The 14,676-nt window shown below is 50.4% G+C and overlaps 1 protein-coding gene across 2 annotated transcripts; it reads left to right on the plus strand.

Moving 5' to 3' along the window:
• The first annotated feature begins 56 nt into the window (after positions 1-56).
• Positions 57-11,449, plus strand: CCDC43 (coiled-coil domain containing 43). 2 transcript variants are annotated; one of them, XM_074926511.1, is made up of 6 exons: positions 57-347; positions 5,633-5,720; positions 7,894-8,029; positions 8,701-8,759; positions 10,045-10,215; positions 11,170-11,449. In XM_074926511.1, exons 1-6 carry the CDS (start codon positions 171-173, stop codon positions 11,226-11,228), a joined length of 690 nt encoding a protein of 229 aa, XP_074782612.1. In that variant the 5' UTR covers positions 57-170; the 3' UTR covers positions 11,229-11,449. The 2 variants fall into 2 exon arrangements, with proteins under 2 accessions (XP_074782612.1, XP_074782613.1); XM_074926512.1 differs by having other exon boundaries at positions 10,045-11,449.
• The last annotated feature ends 3,227 nt before the right edge of the window (positions 11,450-14,676 follow it).

Raw genomic sequence — 14,676 nt, forward strand, 5'->3', positions numbered from 1 at the left:
CGCTGGTCCCCGCCGCTCCCGGCCGCGGGCACGGGCGGGTTGGCCCCTCGAGCACCGCCGTTCCCTCTCCGGCTCCGCCACAAGTTTGGCCTCCGCGGCCACCGTCGCGCCCCGTCCCTTCTCTCTGCTGGCGGCCGCGTGCGCATGCGCGGCGGCACTGCTGCTCCAAGATGGCGGCGCCCGGCGGGGAGGTGGAGGGCGGCTTCACGGCCTGGCTGGCGGCGCGGCTGGAGGCGCTGGGCCTCGATCGTGCTGTTTACGGTGCCTACATCCAGGGGCTGCTCCGCGAAGAGGAGAGTGACGAGGAGCGGCTGGAGGCGCTGCGCGGTGTCCTGGCCGCCTGCCTGGTGAGGGACGGGCCGGGGGGTTCCTCTCACCGGCGGCCTGGCCGGGCGGGACGAGCCTCCCGGGGCGAGGGGCTGGTTCCAGCGGGTATTGCCTCCAGCTCCGCGCCCCTGACCTCTCTGTTTCCTCGCCGGGACTCCCCCACGCCCCCAGGAGGTGCCGGGTGGCTGCGGCCTCGCTGGGCTCCGGGGGCTCCGTGGGGTTGGCGTGGAGAACCGCGGGGAACACGCGGGCGCTGCTCCCCCGAATCCCTGGCGTGGATAAGCGCCTTCCACAGGGGGTCCCCGACATCTCCGAGGACCTTTCTAGGTTCTCTGGGGGCCTTTCTGGGTCCTTCAGGTGTTTGGAGTTTGTTTGGGGTTTTTTGTTTGTTGGGTAGAGGGGTTTGGGCCAGTTTTGAGACAGATCAGAAACTTTGACAGGCGCTGTGGAGCGTGGCTGCTTGTGTAGGGGAGGAAAGGGGTCACTTTTATTTGTGCGGAGGACACGGGGTTTAGCCTCTGAGCTGGGTGGCTTTCTGGTAGCACCCAACTGTGGTTTAAGAGATCATTTTTAATGACAGCTCACTAGAGTGGCCCAGCGATCGCTGTGTTAAGTGGTCATCGTTCCTCCAGCAGGTCTCATTCTTTGGAGCACTGGGTTGTCTCCTCGGAGTCAGGCCCTTGGCTCCGGCTGCAGCACAGCTCCCAGCTGGAACAGACACCAGCTATGCTGCTTGTGTGGGCCGAGGCTGGAGCTCTCAGGGGTGGGCAGTGCTTGCCTCTGCCCCCACCTGATTTCTAGGAGAAACTTAGGAGAGTGCAGAAAAGAGTTTCTCTTCAACAGACATCTCCACAGGGAGCTGTAGGATTTTTACAGTATCTGTATCTCAGGGTGTTGCATAGATGGGTATTTTCTAGTGTAAAACCTTAAGTAATGAGCGTTTGCTGCTGTTGAATAACAGTCTGCTCAATGGCTGTTGTTGATTTCCTCCCAAAATGTCTGTATAGGAGCATAAAACTCAAAGGGACTTAGTCTCTACAGTCAGCTTTTTGTTATCCTAGGTAACTATATCATGTATTTTCTTCTGGGCACCAACTGCATGCCTTTTTAAATGGGTTTTCCTAAGAGATAAGCACCTCTTCACTGCCTTCCACCACCCCTTCCCCACCTTGGGGCACCAGCAGTACTGTAGTTTATAAAAGAAGCATAACTGTGCCAGTGTGGCTTTGTGCCTAAAATAATAGGAGAAGCAAAGAGTGCATCCTGCTGGTGTTAGGGACAGAGCAAAATGTCTTTGGAAAATGCTCTTCTAAAACAGCTGAGGTTGATTAACTTGCCTGTAATTATCAGACTTGCTTCATTTAATTTCCTTATCCGGGCTCGTTGCAGACTCTCAAGCCTGGGCTGGGCCTGGCGTCTCGCTGAGCTCAGTGTGAGCTGCTGGGGTGTGCAGCGTGGTGGCTGCCCTCACCCCACAGCGGCCTGCGTTATGTTTTGACATTTCCCCTTTTCTCTTTAGTGCTGAGTGACCCTTCTTTTGCACTGCCACCCATTTTGGGGACTGGTGTGGGGTTTTCATGTTCAGTGAGTTATGGGCTGTCTTTCTCCTCTACATGTTGCACCCCAGCCCTGTTTCTTCTCTCTGTCTTCTTTGTGACACAGTCACAGCTAACTTTTGTTTCGGTTGCAGTTTTGAGCTCAGTTGGATTTTTCTGCAATTCTTGTAAAACATTTTTGTCTCTTGAACCCTCAAACTTTTAAATTAATTTCTTAAAGTATTTTCTTTAAAATTACATTCTTAAGACTTTCTAATTACTTTAGTTGGTGTGGTTTTTTTCCTTTATTTATAGATGCTGTGCTTCAGTATTGACTTTTGAAACAATCTTTTATTATGTTAATTTGGGGGTTTTCTTGCTTATCTTTGTTCTATACACAAATTCCAGGTAATTTTTTGTTTGTTTTTGACAACCTTCATAAAAATGAATTTCAGGGAACCTCTGCACTCATGTCACTGGTTCCTCAGTCCTGACAGTGTCCTGCATTAGTTCCCTGGGTTTATGTAACCATTTCAAATCAAGAAACTTAGAACTGAGATCTATTTCTGTTCAGTTCTTCTCTTTAAACCAGGCAGAATCCAGCTCACTTGTATTTTCCATAGTTAATTTTTCTCTGTATTTACTAACCTCTAAACCAATGTAATTTCTTGTTTGTTTGGGGAATACTAGATGGAAGTATTTGGCAGCTTCCCCCTCAGCTCTCTGAACTCCACCACTATTAGCAGAGTTTGCTCTTACATGTGGGGAGCGAGTCTCCCAGAGGCACGGAAGTCAGCACTGTGTTGGAGGTCTCCATCCAGAGTGCAGTGAGACAGAAGGGTGCTACAGCAAACGGCCTGCACTGCATGACAGAAACTCTCTTTGCTTCCTCTTATAACAGTTTAGTTTCACGCAGCCTGCCCCATCATGTTTCTTTTCTGTTGCTTCATTCATGTCCACTCATGGGCTGTCACCTTGGTCTTTCGTTTCTGCCTTTCTCCAAGACTGTTTTTTCATCATTTCTGGGATCACTAAAACATCTCGCTTTTGTGTTCTCCCCTCACAGGCCTGCCTCCACTGATCCACAAATACCTGATATTGCTCAGACCCTCATTAGAAGGTTGCACAGATCTCTGCATTCATTGTTAGTCTTCTGCCATTCATTTTCCTTTCTCCTTGCTGCCATTCCTTTCTCATCCCTTGCCTGATTTTATTCCTCCTGCACACTGAAACCAGGTTCCAACCTTCTCTCCTGGCTTAATATAGAGTTGCTCGTCATTTTGCCAGCTTTGATTCCAGTGGGCCAATATGCCCCGCACTCAGGGGAGCCCATCTGTTAAGGAGGTTCCTTTTACTATGAGTGTTTCTGACACTTAAAAACCTTTGTGTCTTCTGTGTCCTTGAACCATGCTGATTTTTGTTACCGTGTCATGATTTACTGTGTGTCTGAGGGCTGGAAGGGTCCCTCAGACTGGCACTTGAAATGGTGTTTCTGTGCACATCATCCTTGTTGCTGTTCTGCTCATCCAGCACGTGTTCCTGTGAGGATCTTGATGTCATCTCCTGGTGGGAGTGGGGTCAGCAGGTTCTTCTAGACCTGACCCACCTGTTCTTATACCTGATCTTATCAGATTAGGCATCATCCTGTCCTCTGGATCTGCCCTTGTTGAAGGCATGTTGACGTCTTAAAACAGTCTGATATCGGTGGGAATCACAAACCCTTCATCCTTCTGCTGCCTCTGTTTGCAAATCACCTCAAATATCCCACGTGTTTGTCCTTGTAGCGTCTCCTCCCCAGCCCGGGGACCTTGTTCTGTGTGTGCACGGCCCTGAACTGGGCTGGTGATCTGAGTGCTCAGCCGCTTTGTGTGACGGCTGTGTCTCGGTTCTCCTGCCATCTGCCTGTTTCACGCAGGATTTTGTGCTTAGCTGTTGTAGGCTCGGGGTGGGAGGACTTTATTCTGAGTTGCTCTTTATTTGTATTGGAGCAAAAGGTGGAGAGGTTTTTCAGTATGTTTTTATCTCCTCATCTGTCCCACAGTTGTGGAGAACTCAACTTTTTTTGCTGTCCCCCATGCAGGTGAGGTTTGCTCTGCTGGGTGGGTAACGTTTTCAGTGACAGTCTGTCCTGGAAGGTGCTTTTTTTAGGTACCTGGTGTCCCAAGTGTTCAAGATAAGGATTGTGAACTTGTTGTCTTTCTGGTGGGAAGTTTGTACACATGTGCTTATCTTTGAAATGCCAGTTGCTGCACACCTGGCTGTGAAAGGTGGGGAAAGGGGCAGGCGGTGGAGGTCTGGTTCCCACACACCTATAAAAGCAGTTCTTTTCTAGGCCGAGTTATCTAGTTTTCTGCCTCAGAGCTACCTTTTGGCATAGGCAGGGTAGGTGATGGTCAGGGCTGGCAGAACAGCTCTAGTAAGAGGTCACCATTGCGTTGCTGCTGGATTGGTCCCTGCCTGAGCACGGTGCTGCTGCCCGGGGGGAGCGGGGCGACCGCGGGGACCTGCAGGGAGTGCTGGCTCCAGCCTGAGCACGAGCAGCTGCCATGCACCAAGGGGCAGGGGAAGGGCACGTCTCAGTCCCAGTTGGCTCAGTCCTGAGGTGTCCCTGGCCAGCTAGTTTCTGTTTGATATCTACTCTCCTCGAGCCTCTCTGCTGCTGTGTTTTTCTAAGCCGTGGGCAAACCCCATTTAGTGTTAATGAGCAAAATAAATAAGTATTGAAACTCCCTGCTTGTTGTACACATATGTCTTTTCAGTGAAGTGCTACTGGCTGTAACTCTTCAAAACGCTTTCCTTTATCAGGATTGTGTTTCTTGCCTGGATTCAGCTTCTGAACTTGCATACTGGGCAGTTTTTGCAGAAATGCAGTGTCTGTGTGTGCTGAGATGTGGTAGGGTAGTGTGTTGCCTGTCTACTTGAGTTATGGTGGTGGCCAGTGCCTGGAGAAGCTGTGTTTAGGCTCTGGGGAGAGAGCGGGGCAGGTGGGGCTGCAGGAGGGAAGGATCTGGTGATGGGGATGCCATCCTGGTGGGGTTGGGTGTGTTTCCTTTCTCCCTTCAGTTTAGTCTTCCTCAGTAATGAACAACAATGTAAATGCTTTTCACTGCCACCCGGAGATCGTGGGTAATGCTCCAGGAGGTCAAGGGGGATGAGAACATCCCTGCTGGTGGGAGGAGATAGTCTGTTGGTACCACCAGAGTGGTTTCAGCTCCATGCTGGCCCTGACCCATGTTTTAACCAGTCTGGTTTATTCACTGTTTGGAGGTGGCCTTTGAGTAGCTTCTCTGCAGCCTTGCTCAAAGAAGAGAGATGATGCTGGGCAGTAGATTTCTGGAGTGAAGATACCCCAGTTGCCTTTCCTCAGGGTCTGTAGGGCTGTTGCACATGGAGAGCCAGCCACTACGAAACCAGCGTGTGGTGTCAAAGCTGTGTCATGTGAAAAGTAAACGGCCGCGGTGCTAAGGCATCACCTGGTGTGGTGCAGGGCTGTTGGGTGGCAGCCTCCACACCTTGTGTTTGCCTCACGGGTCCATGCATTCTCTAGTCCTGAGCTGTGTCAACAAGTAAGTGCATGGCATGACTCGTATCATCCCCAGGTTAACACAAGTCCTGTGTGTCACTGAACAGTAGATTTCAAGTGAAAAGCTGTATCACTTGAGCTCACTGGGTCAGATTCTTTGCAGCTGGTACTTTTCATATCTGATTCGTGCCTGTTTAAAACAGACCAACTTTGTTCTAAGACTGAGAAGTCTCTTTTCCCTTACTAGGAAGAAGATCTCTTAAACGATGTTTGCAGGGAAGTAGTCGAGAAGTGGTCTGAATCTCAGATTGTTGACGCCAAAGAGAAAAAAGAAGGTAGTGTCGCTGCTCGGTGTGCCTTTCCTTGTGGTATGAGTAATTTGCAGGGCCTTCTCAAGATGAGGACTGTATGTTTGTCCTGTTAGGAGTTAAAACCAATGCTGCATTAATATGTTTGCAGATCTGACTTCTTTTCATTGCCATTGCTGCTTATTTACTGTTTTGTCTTGAAATATGAAATGAGGATGAGTAGTTTCACATTTGGCTGTCCCTAGCATTCTGCTGCTCTTTGGGTTCATAATGCTGCAGAGGATAAGCTCTCTTTTTTTTTTTTTTCTTCTGTAAGATTTTTTCAGTTTTCTTTCCTAAAACACCTAGGGCTTTCTCTCTGTTCAGTGATAACAATGTAGTGATGGCAGCTAACGCTGATGGCAGCTGCAGTTATTGTGGTATAGTGTAATATAAAATGCCCATGCTACTTCAGTTTATGCTGGTTTGGAAAGCAGGTGGTTTTATACAACTACAACTGCTCCTATAGAGAGCTGTGCTGTCCCTTCTGCTGCTGCTCACCACGGTACCCGACAGGAAACCATCCTTATTTTCCTTTTCTAAAATCTTCTCTTAAAACTGTCCCTTTTTTCTATAAATGCTTGTAGGGGGGAAGCTCTGTGAGGCCGCTGCTGCTGTACTAATGCTGCTCCTTTCCCAGTTGTGTGTAGTCCCACCGTTTTGTTGTACCCTCTCTGAATTCATCCCTCATCTTCAGCTGTCGGCTCGGGCGCCAACACCTCCGTCTTGTTCTTGTTCATTGGGGAGGCTTGTTCTGGTCATTGAGCAGAGCTCTGGAGTACAATGAAGTCATATGCTGGAAGGATTTTGCTGGTTTAAGCATACTGCTTGGATCAATTGGTAATCTTGCAACTGCACAGACCTAACCCTAGCCCGTGACAATGTAACATCCCCTTTGGCTAAATCCTGATTTTTGTTTGTTTTGCATTTTTTTTGTTGGTTCTGGTTGCAAACAGAATATTGTCACTGATGGATGTCATTCTAGAAATAGTTCTCCCAGTGAACCTTATTGTGAGGCTGCATTTATATAGTGCTTTTCTTGTCTAAATCCCAGCATTTCACCAAGATCACTCACCTCCTCTTCACAGATGAGGCGGCTGAACCACACAGCAGCTCAGTGGCATTCCCTGAAAATTCACTGAAGTCTGTCCTTGGCACAACCTTGCCTTTGGCTGGGGAGAGGAAAAAGTTATGCTATTCTGTGGATTAAATAAAATAAATTCCTCTTTTTGGGGACAAGTGATTGGAATTGCTGGAGCTGCTGCTGGACTCCTCACCGTTGGTTACCCGCAGGGATTTTTCTTACTTGTCACAGAAAGGAGGTAGCAGTATGTGTCCAGGTTGTTAGAAGTGCAAGGATTTAATTATTTCACTGTGGTTCCATAAAAGGATAAATCCCCAATGAAGCCCATATCTACTTAGAATAACAGAATCCTGAGGATAAGTTATTAACAAACTAGAAAAGATTTGGTGTCTAACCCCAAAAGTCACTTTGAGAAACAGGCAGCAGAACTTCAGTGTTAAAAGGTGATTCAGTTGTTTGTTTCCTTGGGTAGGTAGAAAAGAAAGAATATTAAACTGATCGGTCACTTCGGTTTTCAGAATTTCTGTTGATGTGGGTTTTAGTTAAATAAACATATTTGACTGCTTTTAACCAGAAGAGAGTGCAACTTGGGAGTAAAATGGATTTTCGCTAGCAAGAGTGTTACTGATTTCAAAGTTTCATTGTGAAACTTCCCTTAGTCCAGGAAAAACAGTATCTGATGGGGGCTGTGCACAGCACCAGGGGATTCCTCCTGGCGGGGAGAAGCTGGTGTCACGTCACTGCGTCCGCTGGCCTGAGCCGTCCCCAGGGTGGCTCTTCAGCAGCTCCTGCTCTCAAGTCAGGTTGAATTCCCCGAAAGGCTGGCTCGCTGTGCCCTGCCTTGACAGCACCACTAGTGACCTTGGGAGAAGGCTCGTGGGAGGAGGGTGGGGAAGGTTTTGGGTGAGACTTCTCCCTTTAGCTCAGCGTGTTGTCCCCGGCGACAGGGACACAGCCTGTGACGGGGGGACGGAGCCTTTTGGGGACTGCAGATGCGGGCGTGGGGCATCTCTCAGCTGGGGCTTCACTGCCATGTCTGCAGGGCCTGACTGATGCTCTGACTCTTCTCCTGGGCAGATGAGATCCAAACCATCGCCAGCATGATGGAGAAGCAGGCCAAGATAGTGGTGAAGCCAAAGGAGGTCTCCCAGGAGGAGAAGCAAAGGAAAGCTGCCCTCCTGGCCCAGTATGCCAACGTGACGGATGAGGAGGAATATCCTTTTCCTGACCCAGTTGAGACTTGGTGTTTTGAAGGACAATGTTTATTAAAAATCTCCTAAAACAACCCTTTCCCAGCTTTGCAGTGTCTAGGGGGGAGAATTGGGGAAACCTTTCAATCTTCCTTCTCCATGACAGAGTAACTTCCATGGGAAGAAGCATGCAAACTCCTAGTTTGTGGAGTGCCATGAGCAGACACTCCTTTGAGTACGTTTCTCCTCCATTTCCACGCTCCCCACCAACATGTGCTCGGCTGGGTAAGGTTTGCCCAGTCCAGGTGTGTTGCTGTAGTGAATCACCTCCCGGTAACTGCACGGTAGTTCATGTATCGCATTTATTGCTTGCTTTCTGATGAGAAACCTGTTGAAAAGATTCTCTTTAGATAGTACATGTAGACTGGGAGAGTGTAATGTTATGTCTTCACAGTGCTGAAGAACAGGTTCTTCCTTGAAGTGCAAAGTTGAATGGGAGGGAATTGTCCCTGACCCTGGAGCAGCGGGAAGGAGCTGAACATGGGGGTTTGTGCTTGCTTGGTCCTTGATTGTCTGCATTAATTTCTAGCTTCTTCCCCGTGGCTTGATAAAACAGTTATTTGACATGTTTTAAGTGTGACTGCATAGAGGCATAAGTTCATTACTGATGTCCGTATTTCCTTAATTCTTTCACTGGTGAGGATGAACAGGATGGATCGATTGCAACAGCAGTAAATATTGGATCAGAAAAATGTATCCTTTGAATTGTCAGTGACCCAAAGGTGTTTTGGGAGGAAGGCAGCTTCCATGGTGAGTTTCCCATCCTTCCTTGTCCGTGTTGATACTCCTTGTTTCTTTAGGGCCACCTTTTAAGTTTGGTAATTCATTTTTCTTTTCATAACCTTGCTCCTAATGAAGGTCAGAGCTCCATCTGCTCTCTGCCCTGTGCGCACAGCTGAGACTGATCCGCTCATTCTCTTTTCTCTCCTCTGTTCCTTCTTTCCCTCTTCCACACTCTCTGAAGCTTCACAGAACATCCTTATTAATAGGGATAATTCTCCCAGAACATCAGCTTAACGTTAACTGGTGTACGGAGAGGTAAATCATGTCAGGAATTACTAAAAATGTAACGGAAAGAAAACTACTGTGAAACTCATAAGGCCGTGATGCAGCTGAACTTTAATGGTGAACAAGTACCAGGTATCCCATATTTTTCTCAACACAATAATTTGGGATATTCCTTGAGCTCACCAGCTGGCAGGTTTAAGATGGAAGCAGGTTTTATCACATAATTATAAGTGAAGCCTAAATTATTCTTGTCCCTACATTACTGATGGTTAGGAGGAGGAAGCAGTGAAGGAGACACCCACTTGCTCTTCTAATGCTCCTCCCAAAGCATTTGGCACCAGTCGCTGCGGGAGGGAGGACACGAGGCTGTGGGGTTCCCTGGTGTGAGCAGCCTCCTCCGTTCCCATGTCTGCAGCCTTCCCGCATGGCCTGTGGGATGGGCAGAGCTGCCCCGTTCCCGTCCCAGCGGCCGGGAGCGACTGGGACACCTGGTACCCGCTGGCTGTGGGCCCTTGGCGGGGCGTCAGCTGCCACTGCAGCGGCTGAGGTGCAGACACACACCCCTGCACGTCTGTCGTACGCCCAGCTGGAGTCAGGCCACGGGAGGAGGCTGTACCGTGCGTGTTCTTTCCCTTCCTCTTAAGTTTGTTGAGGTTTTACAAATTTTTTCACAGCTCAGTCTTAAGACCCTGTAGGCAACTTGATTTCTGTAGGAAAAAATCCTTTTCTAGGGAGTGTGCATTTACACTACATGACTTTTCTATTTGAAAAAACAAGCCAAGACTCCTTTTTCTTTCTCCATTCTTCATTCCCAAGTTCCTTACCTTCTTGGTGAGGAAGCAGAAGGTGAAGGTAGAACAAACCAGCCCCTGAGCTGCAGCCAGAGCAGTTCAGAGCTCTGAGATACGGCTGCGGAGCGGAAGCTGCGCGGCTTCAGCCTGAGCGTTGTCAGCCCTTAACGCAGCGCCAGCGCTGTTCCGGAACACTAACGTGGAGGATGTCTTGAATGCCAGGAAGCTAGAACGGGAGCTGCTGCGAGATGAGTTCCAGAAGAAGAAGGAGCAAGATAAACTCCAGCGAGAGAAGGATAAGCTTGCCAAGCAGGAGCGGAAGGAGAAGGAGAAGAAAAGGACACAAAAAGGCGAGCGGAAGCGATAGCCAGGGTTTTCCAGTTGGACTCTCAAGGGATAAAATTAATTATGAATATGGTGTGTGTTTAAAAAGCAGCAGAAATTCTGGGCACGTGGCTGGCAAGTGGTTCTTTGGAAGCGTTCTTGGGTTTTTTGTTTGGGGTTTTTTTGGGTTTTTTTACATAGCAGAAAAGAAATTTCAAGCACCTCTTAAACTCAAAGTGTGCCATGTGCTTGTGGTGTCAGATGTCCCAGTCAGTTATTGTGGCCAATGTCTGTACCAAAGAACGGTGAAGTAATTCTGTCCGTGTTTTTAAACTGATCAAGTTTTACTCCTAACCACTTCAAGCAAAGCAAAACAAGCTGCAGGAGAGGGCTTCCGAGCTGGCTGCGTCCTCCTGCCGGCCTTGGTTTGCAGCAACAGCGTGTTAGGATTTGTGAACAGAGCAGAGCCCCTTCCTGACATGTAATTAAGGACCTGCTGCTACAGGGCAAATGTGATTTAACACTAGCCTTGAAAAATGTATTTGCAAATACATGTATTTATGCTGCCAAGAACAATGCAAGGTCTTTGTTTCGGCTGAGCTGAGAGCGCAGAGATTGGAGCTGACCTCAGTGAGGGCAAGTGCTGTTCTGCAGCAAGAGGAAGGGAACGTTATGAAATATAGATGAGTTGCAGCTACGAGACTGCACCACCTGCAGGCTCTGGGCGAGGTAACTCCGCGCTGATTTGAGCATCAGCCCCAGCGGTAGCAAATTGGTTGAGTCCTTACGCTATTTTAAGACTTTGTGCTGATACTGGAAAATGGTGCTCCCCGGTGTTTCGTGTGGGTGAACATGGACTGTTGTTTCTGCGGCGGCTGTAAGGGAGCTCCATGTGCTGCAGTTACAAGCCGGTCGCTCCCCCGGGGCAGAGCTGCGATCGGGAGCCGCCTTCCAAGGGCTCATTACCGGCTCATTTCCAGCCTTTTTCGTGGCCGTGTCACCGCCTCTGGAGACGGGAACACTAATTCCTGTGAAGTGAGCGTGAGGAGGAGCTGCAGCGCCTCCGGGGGCTCGGGAGGAACCGGCGTGCCTCATCCCTGCGCTGCTCCGCGCTGCCGAGGTGTGCTGGCTGCTGGACGCGCCGGCCCCAGCGCCTGCTTTCGGCACGTCTCAGTAAAGGGCGGTGCCTCCTGTTTAACCAGCTGCTGCAAGCGTGAGTATAACTGCTTTATCTTCGGACTTGAATAATAAAACTGGTTGGCCAAGAAGCAGTTTCCTCTCTTGTGAATGTCATGGGTAGCGCCTGCAGTGCGGGGCTCCCCTCGTGCCTGCCCTGTCTCCTCCCCATCCCCTTGCCCGGCAGCGGCGTTTCTGAGGGCTGACCCTGCTGCTGTGGTGCTGGTCCTTGTTCACTCACCTGGAGTCCCACAGTGCTCTTCCACAGCGCCTTGCAGGAAATTAATCACAGAATCATCCGGGTTGGAAAAGCCCTTGCAGCTCCTCCAGCCCAACCATGAACCTCCCCCTGACCGTTCCCAACTCCCCCAGATCCCTCAGCGCTGGCTCAGCCCGACTCTTCAACCCCCCCAGGGATCCCGGGGACTCCCCCCTGCCCTGGGCAGCCCATTCCAACGCCCAACAGCCCCTTCTGCACAGAAATCCTTCCTCAGAGCCAGCCTGACCCTGCCCTGGGCAGCTTGAGGCCATTCCCTCGGGGCCTGGCGCTGGGGCCTTGGCTCCAGAGACTCATCCCCCCTCTCTGCACCCTCCTGGCAGGGAGCTGCAGAGGGCCAGGAGGTCTCCCCTCAGCCTCCAGAATAAACCCCTCCAGTTCCCTCAAGCTACTCCACTTTTTTTTTTTTAATTTTAAAAAATTTCTAATCTTCCAGGACAAATTCTCAATCCATTCAACTCAAGATTTTTACACCGAGAAGCCACATAATTATCACTGAGGCAACATGTCCTGACTTACACTGCCATTGGGCATGCTGTATTCTGGTTCCCTGCTCCATATCCCACAGCTGTGCTGGGTTACTCAAAGAGAAGATCTTTATCCTTCTCTTCTGCTGAGAGACTGGCTGGTTCGTGTTCCCCCCAAAGCCCTCCCCAGCTCCCATTCTTTCTCGGAGCTCTGCTTGTGCCCAGGGCTGTGCTGTGGAGGAGCCTGGCTGTGGCACTGTGTTTCAGGGTAGCTCAGGCACCTGTGGGTGTGCAGGGCAGGGAGGGGGTGGCAGCTGCTGCGGGAGAGGGGGTGTCACAGCCCCTGCCCCACGGGCTGGCTCTCACCTCCTGTCACCTGGAACCATTTGGCAACTCCTGGGGGGGACCAGGCCCAAACCAGCTGCAGGTGGGTTGGAGGAAGCTGCGGCCCATCCAGGGCGATCCAGTGCTTCTCTGTGTGCCACAGTCGCTCTGGTAGCAGTGGCTGTGGGTTTGCCTGTGTCCCTGAGCTGAGCACCGAGAACTCTGCGACCTGGTGCTGAACTCCTACCACCCCCCTGCCTGCCCTGCTTCCAGTGGAAAGCATGGCAGGGCCGGAGCTGCAGGGCTGCCGGCACAGCCGAGCCCCGTACAGCTGCTGGAGCCCTTTCACGGAATCAGCCAGGTTGGAAAAGCCCCTCGGGATCATCGAGTCCAACCCTCAGCCCGACTCTGCAAAGTTCTCCCCTACCCCACATCCCCCCACAGCTCATCCCAACGGCCCTTAAACCCCCCCAGGGATGGGGACTCCCCCCTCCCTGGGCAGCCTGTTCCACTCTCTGACCACTCCTGCTGGGAAACATTTTCTCCTCCTGCCCAGCCTGACCCTCCCCTGTGGCAGTTTCCAGCCGTTCCCTCTTGTCCTGTCCCTGATCCCCTGGGAGCAGAGCCCAGCCCCAGCCTCTCTGCAATGTCCTGTCAGGAGCTGTGGAGTGATGAGGGCTCCCCTCAGCCTCCTCACACTGAACACTCCCAGCTCCTTCAGTCGCTCCTTTGGCTGTAAAGGTGCACAGAAAAGAGCTGCCTTCACCTCCTCAGACAAGAACTGAAGCCCCTCTGCCCGCTACTGCGCTCAGGAGCCAAAGAACAAAAGGCTGTGCTCTGTGTGCCCAAACCTTTACGTTCTGTAGCAGTTTGTGTGGGTTTAAACGCAGGGTGGGAGCTGCCCCTCATCTCGTGGGTGCTATTTGCGCACAGCCCAGCGCGGGGTGGGGGGTTTGGGCCTGGCCAGCCAAGCCCTCGCTCCTGCCGTTCAGAAAGGCCCTTTGGGGCCGGGGCAGCACCAGCCCCCCCCTCCGCAGCCACTCCGGGGCAGGGCGGGAGAGCCACAACCACCCCGCGGCACCCCGGGGGTTCAGCTGCTCCCTGGCCGTGAGCCCCCCAGTCCCGGGTGCTGGGCCCGGCTGGTGCCGGGGATAGGCAGGGTCCTGGCATCAACAGCGAGGGACGATGGAGCAGGGACCGGCCGGACCCCCCGAGCTCCCCCGCAGACACCGGAACCGTTGTGTAACCTTCCTCTGGAAGCCCGGAGCCCGTAACCACAGGGAGAAAAACACCACGTTGGCTTCACTGCACTGATAAAATTTTCCCTGGGTTTGTCAAATGTTACCATTATTTCTCCCTGCAAGAGAGTAATTTCAGTATCACCCCTGCCTGGTACCTCTCAACTCTTCAACAACCAACTGGAAATTACAATCCCCGTTACCAGATTAAGTTCTAGGAGCTGAGGTTATGAAGAAAAGCGCAGAACAAATGCTCAACAACAGCCGATTTATTTTTTACCAGACAGACTGAAGTCAGTACAGTATTGCTCTTAACATCAACGTATCCTGGGTTAAACTCAACAAAGCTCAATGCAGTGACTTGTGCTACGAAGATGTGCTTTGTTCTCCTGCCCGTAACCTGGCAGAGCTCTTGGTCATTGCAGGGATCAAAGCAGCCACTCCGCTTCCTGCTGCATTCTCATTCGGCTTCGCTCCCACATCATCTAACAACAATTTACGTGGTGTGATCACACCTTTTGCCTATCAGGATTTCCAGAAGTAGGAAGAACAGAGACATTTAAAATATCAGGGTATCTAGGCAAGGACAGCTGAATAAATTTAATCCACACATTATAAACGCGATGCTAGAAGTGTTAAAACCCTGTATCTCCTGAGCCACATAATACCAACATTTCATATCCATGAATAAGTTACTTCTATTCCTTACAGATTAAGATATGCAGATGAACCACCAAGTATTAGTAGCTGTCAAAAATGCAGAGGTAAACCAATAAATCTAAAATATGACAACCAAATCTCAACCCAAACTAGTGAAAGAGTAACCTAAATTGCAGAACTCTGTGATACCTCTTCCAATTTTAAAGTTAAGGTGTTAAAACCAATGCTCATTATTTCAGCTGCTGCACAATCTTGTGCGTGGGTCATATTTTCATTATGTTTAAATACTTTAAAACAAAGGTTCTTTTTTTTTTTTTTCCCCCAAGAGCATGCACAAATGATTTG

Source organism: Athene noctua, chromosome 25 (assembly GCF_965140245.1).
Source record: "Athene noctua chromosome 25, bAthNoc1.hap1.1, whole genome shotgun sequence".
Lineage (NCBI taxonomy): Eukaryota > Metazoa > Chordata > Aves > Strigiformes > Strigidae > Athene > Athene noctua.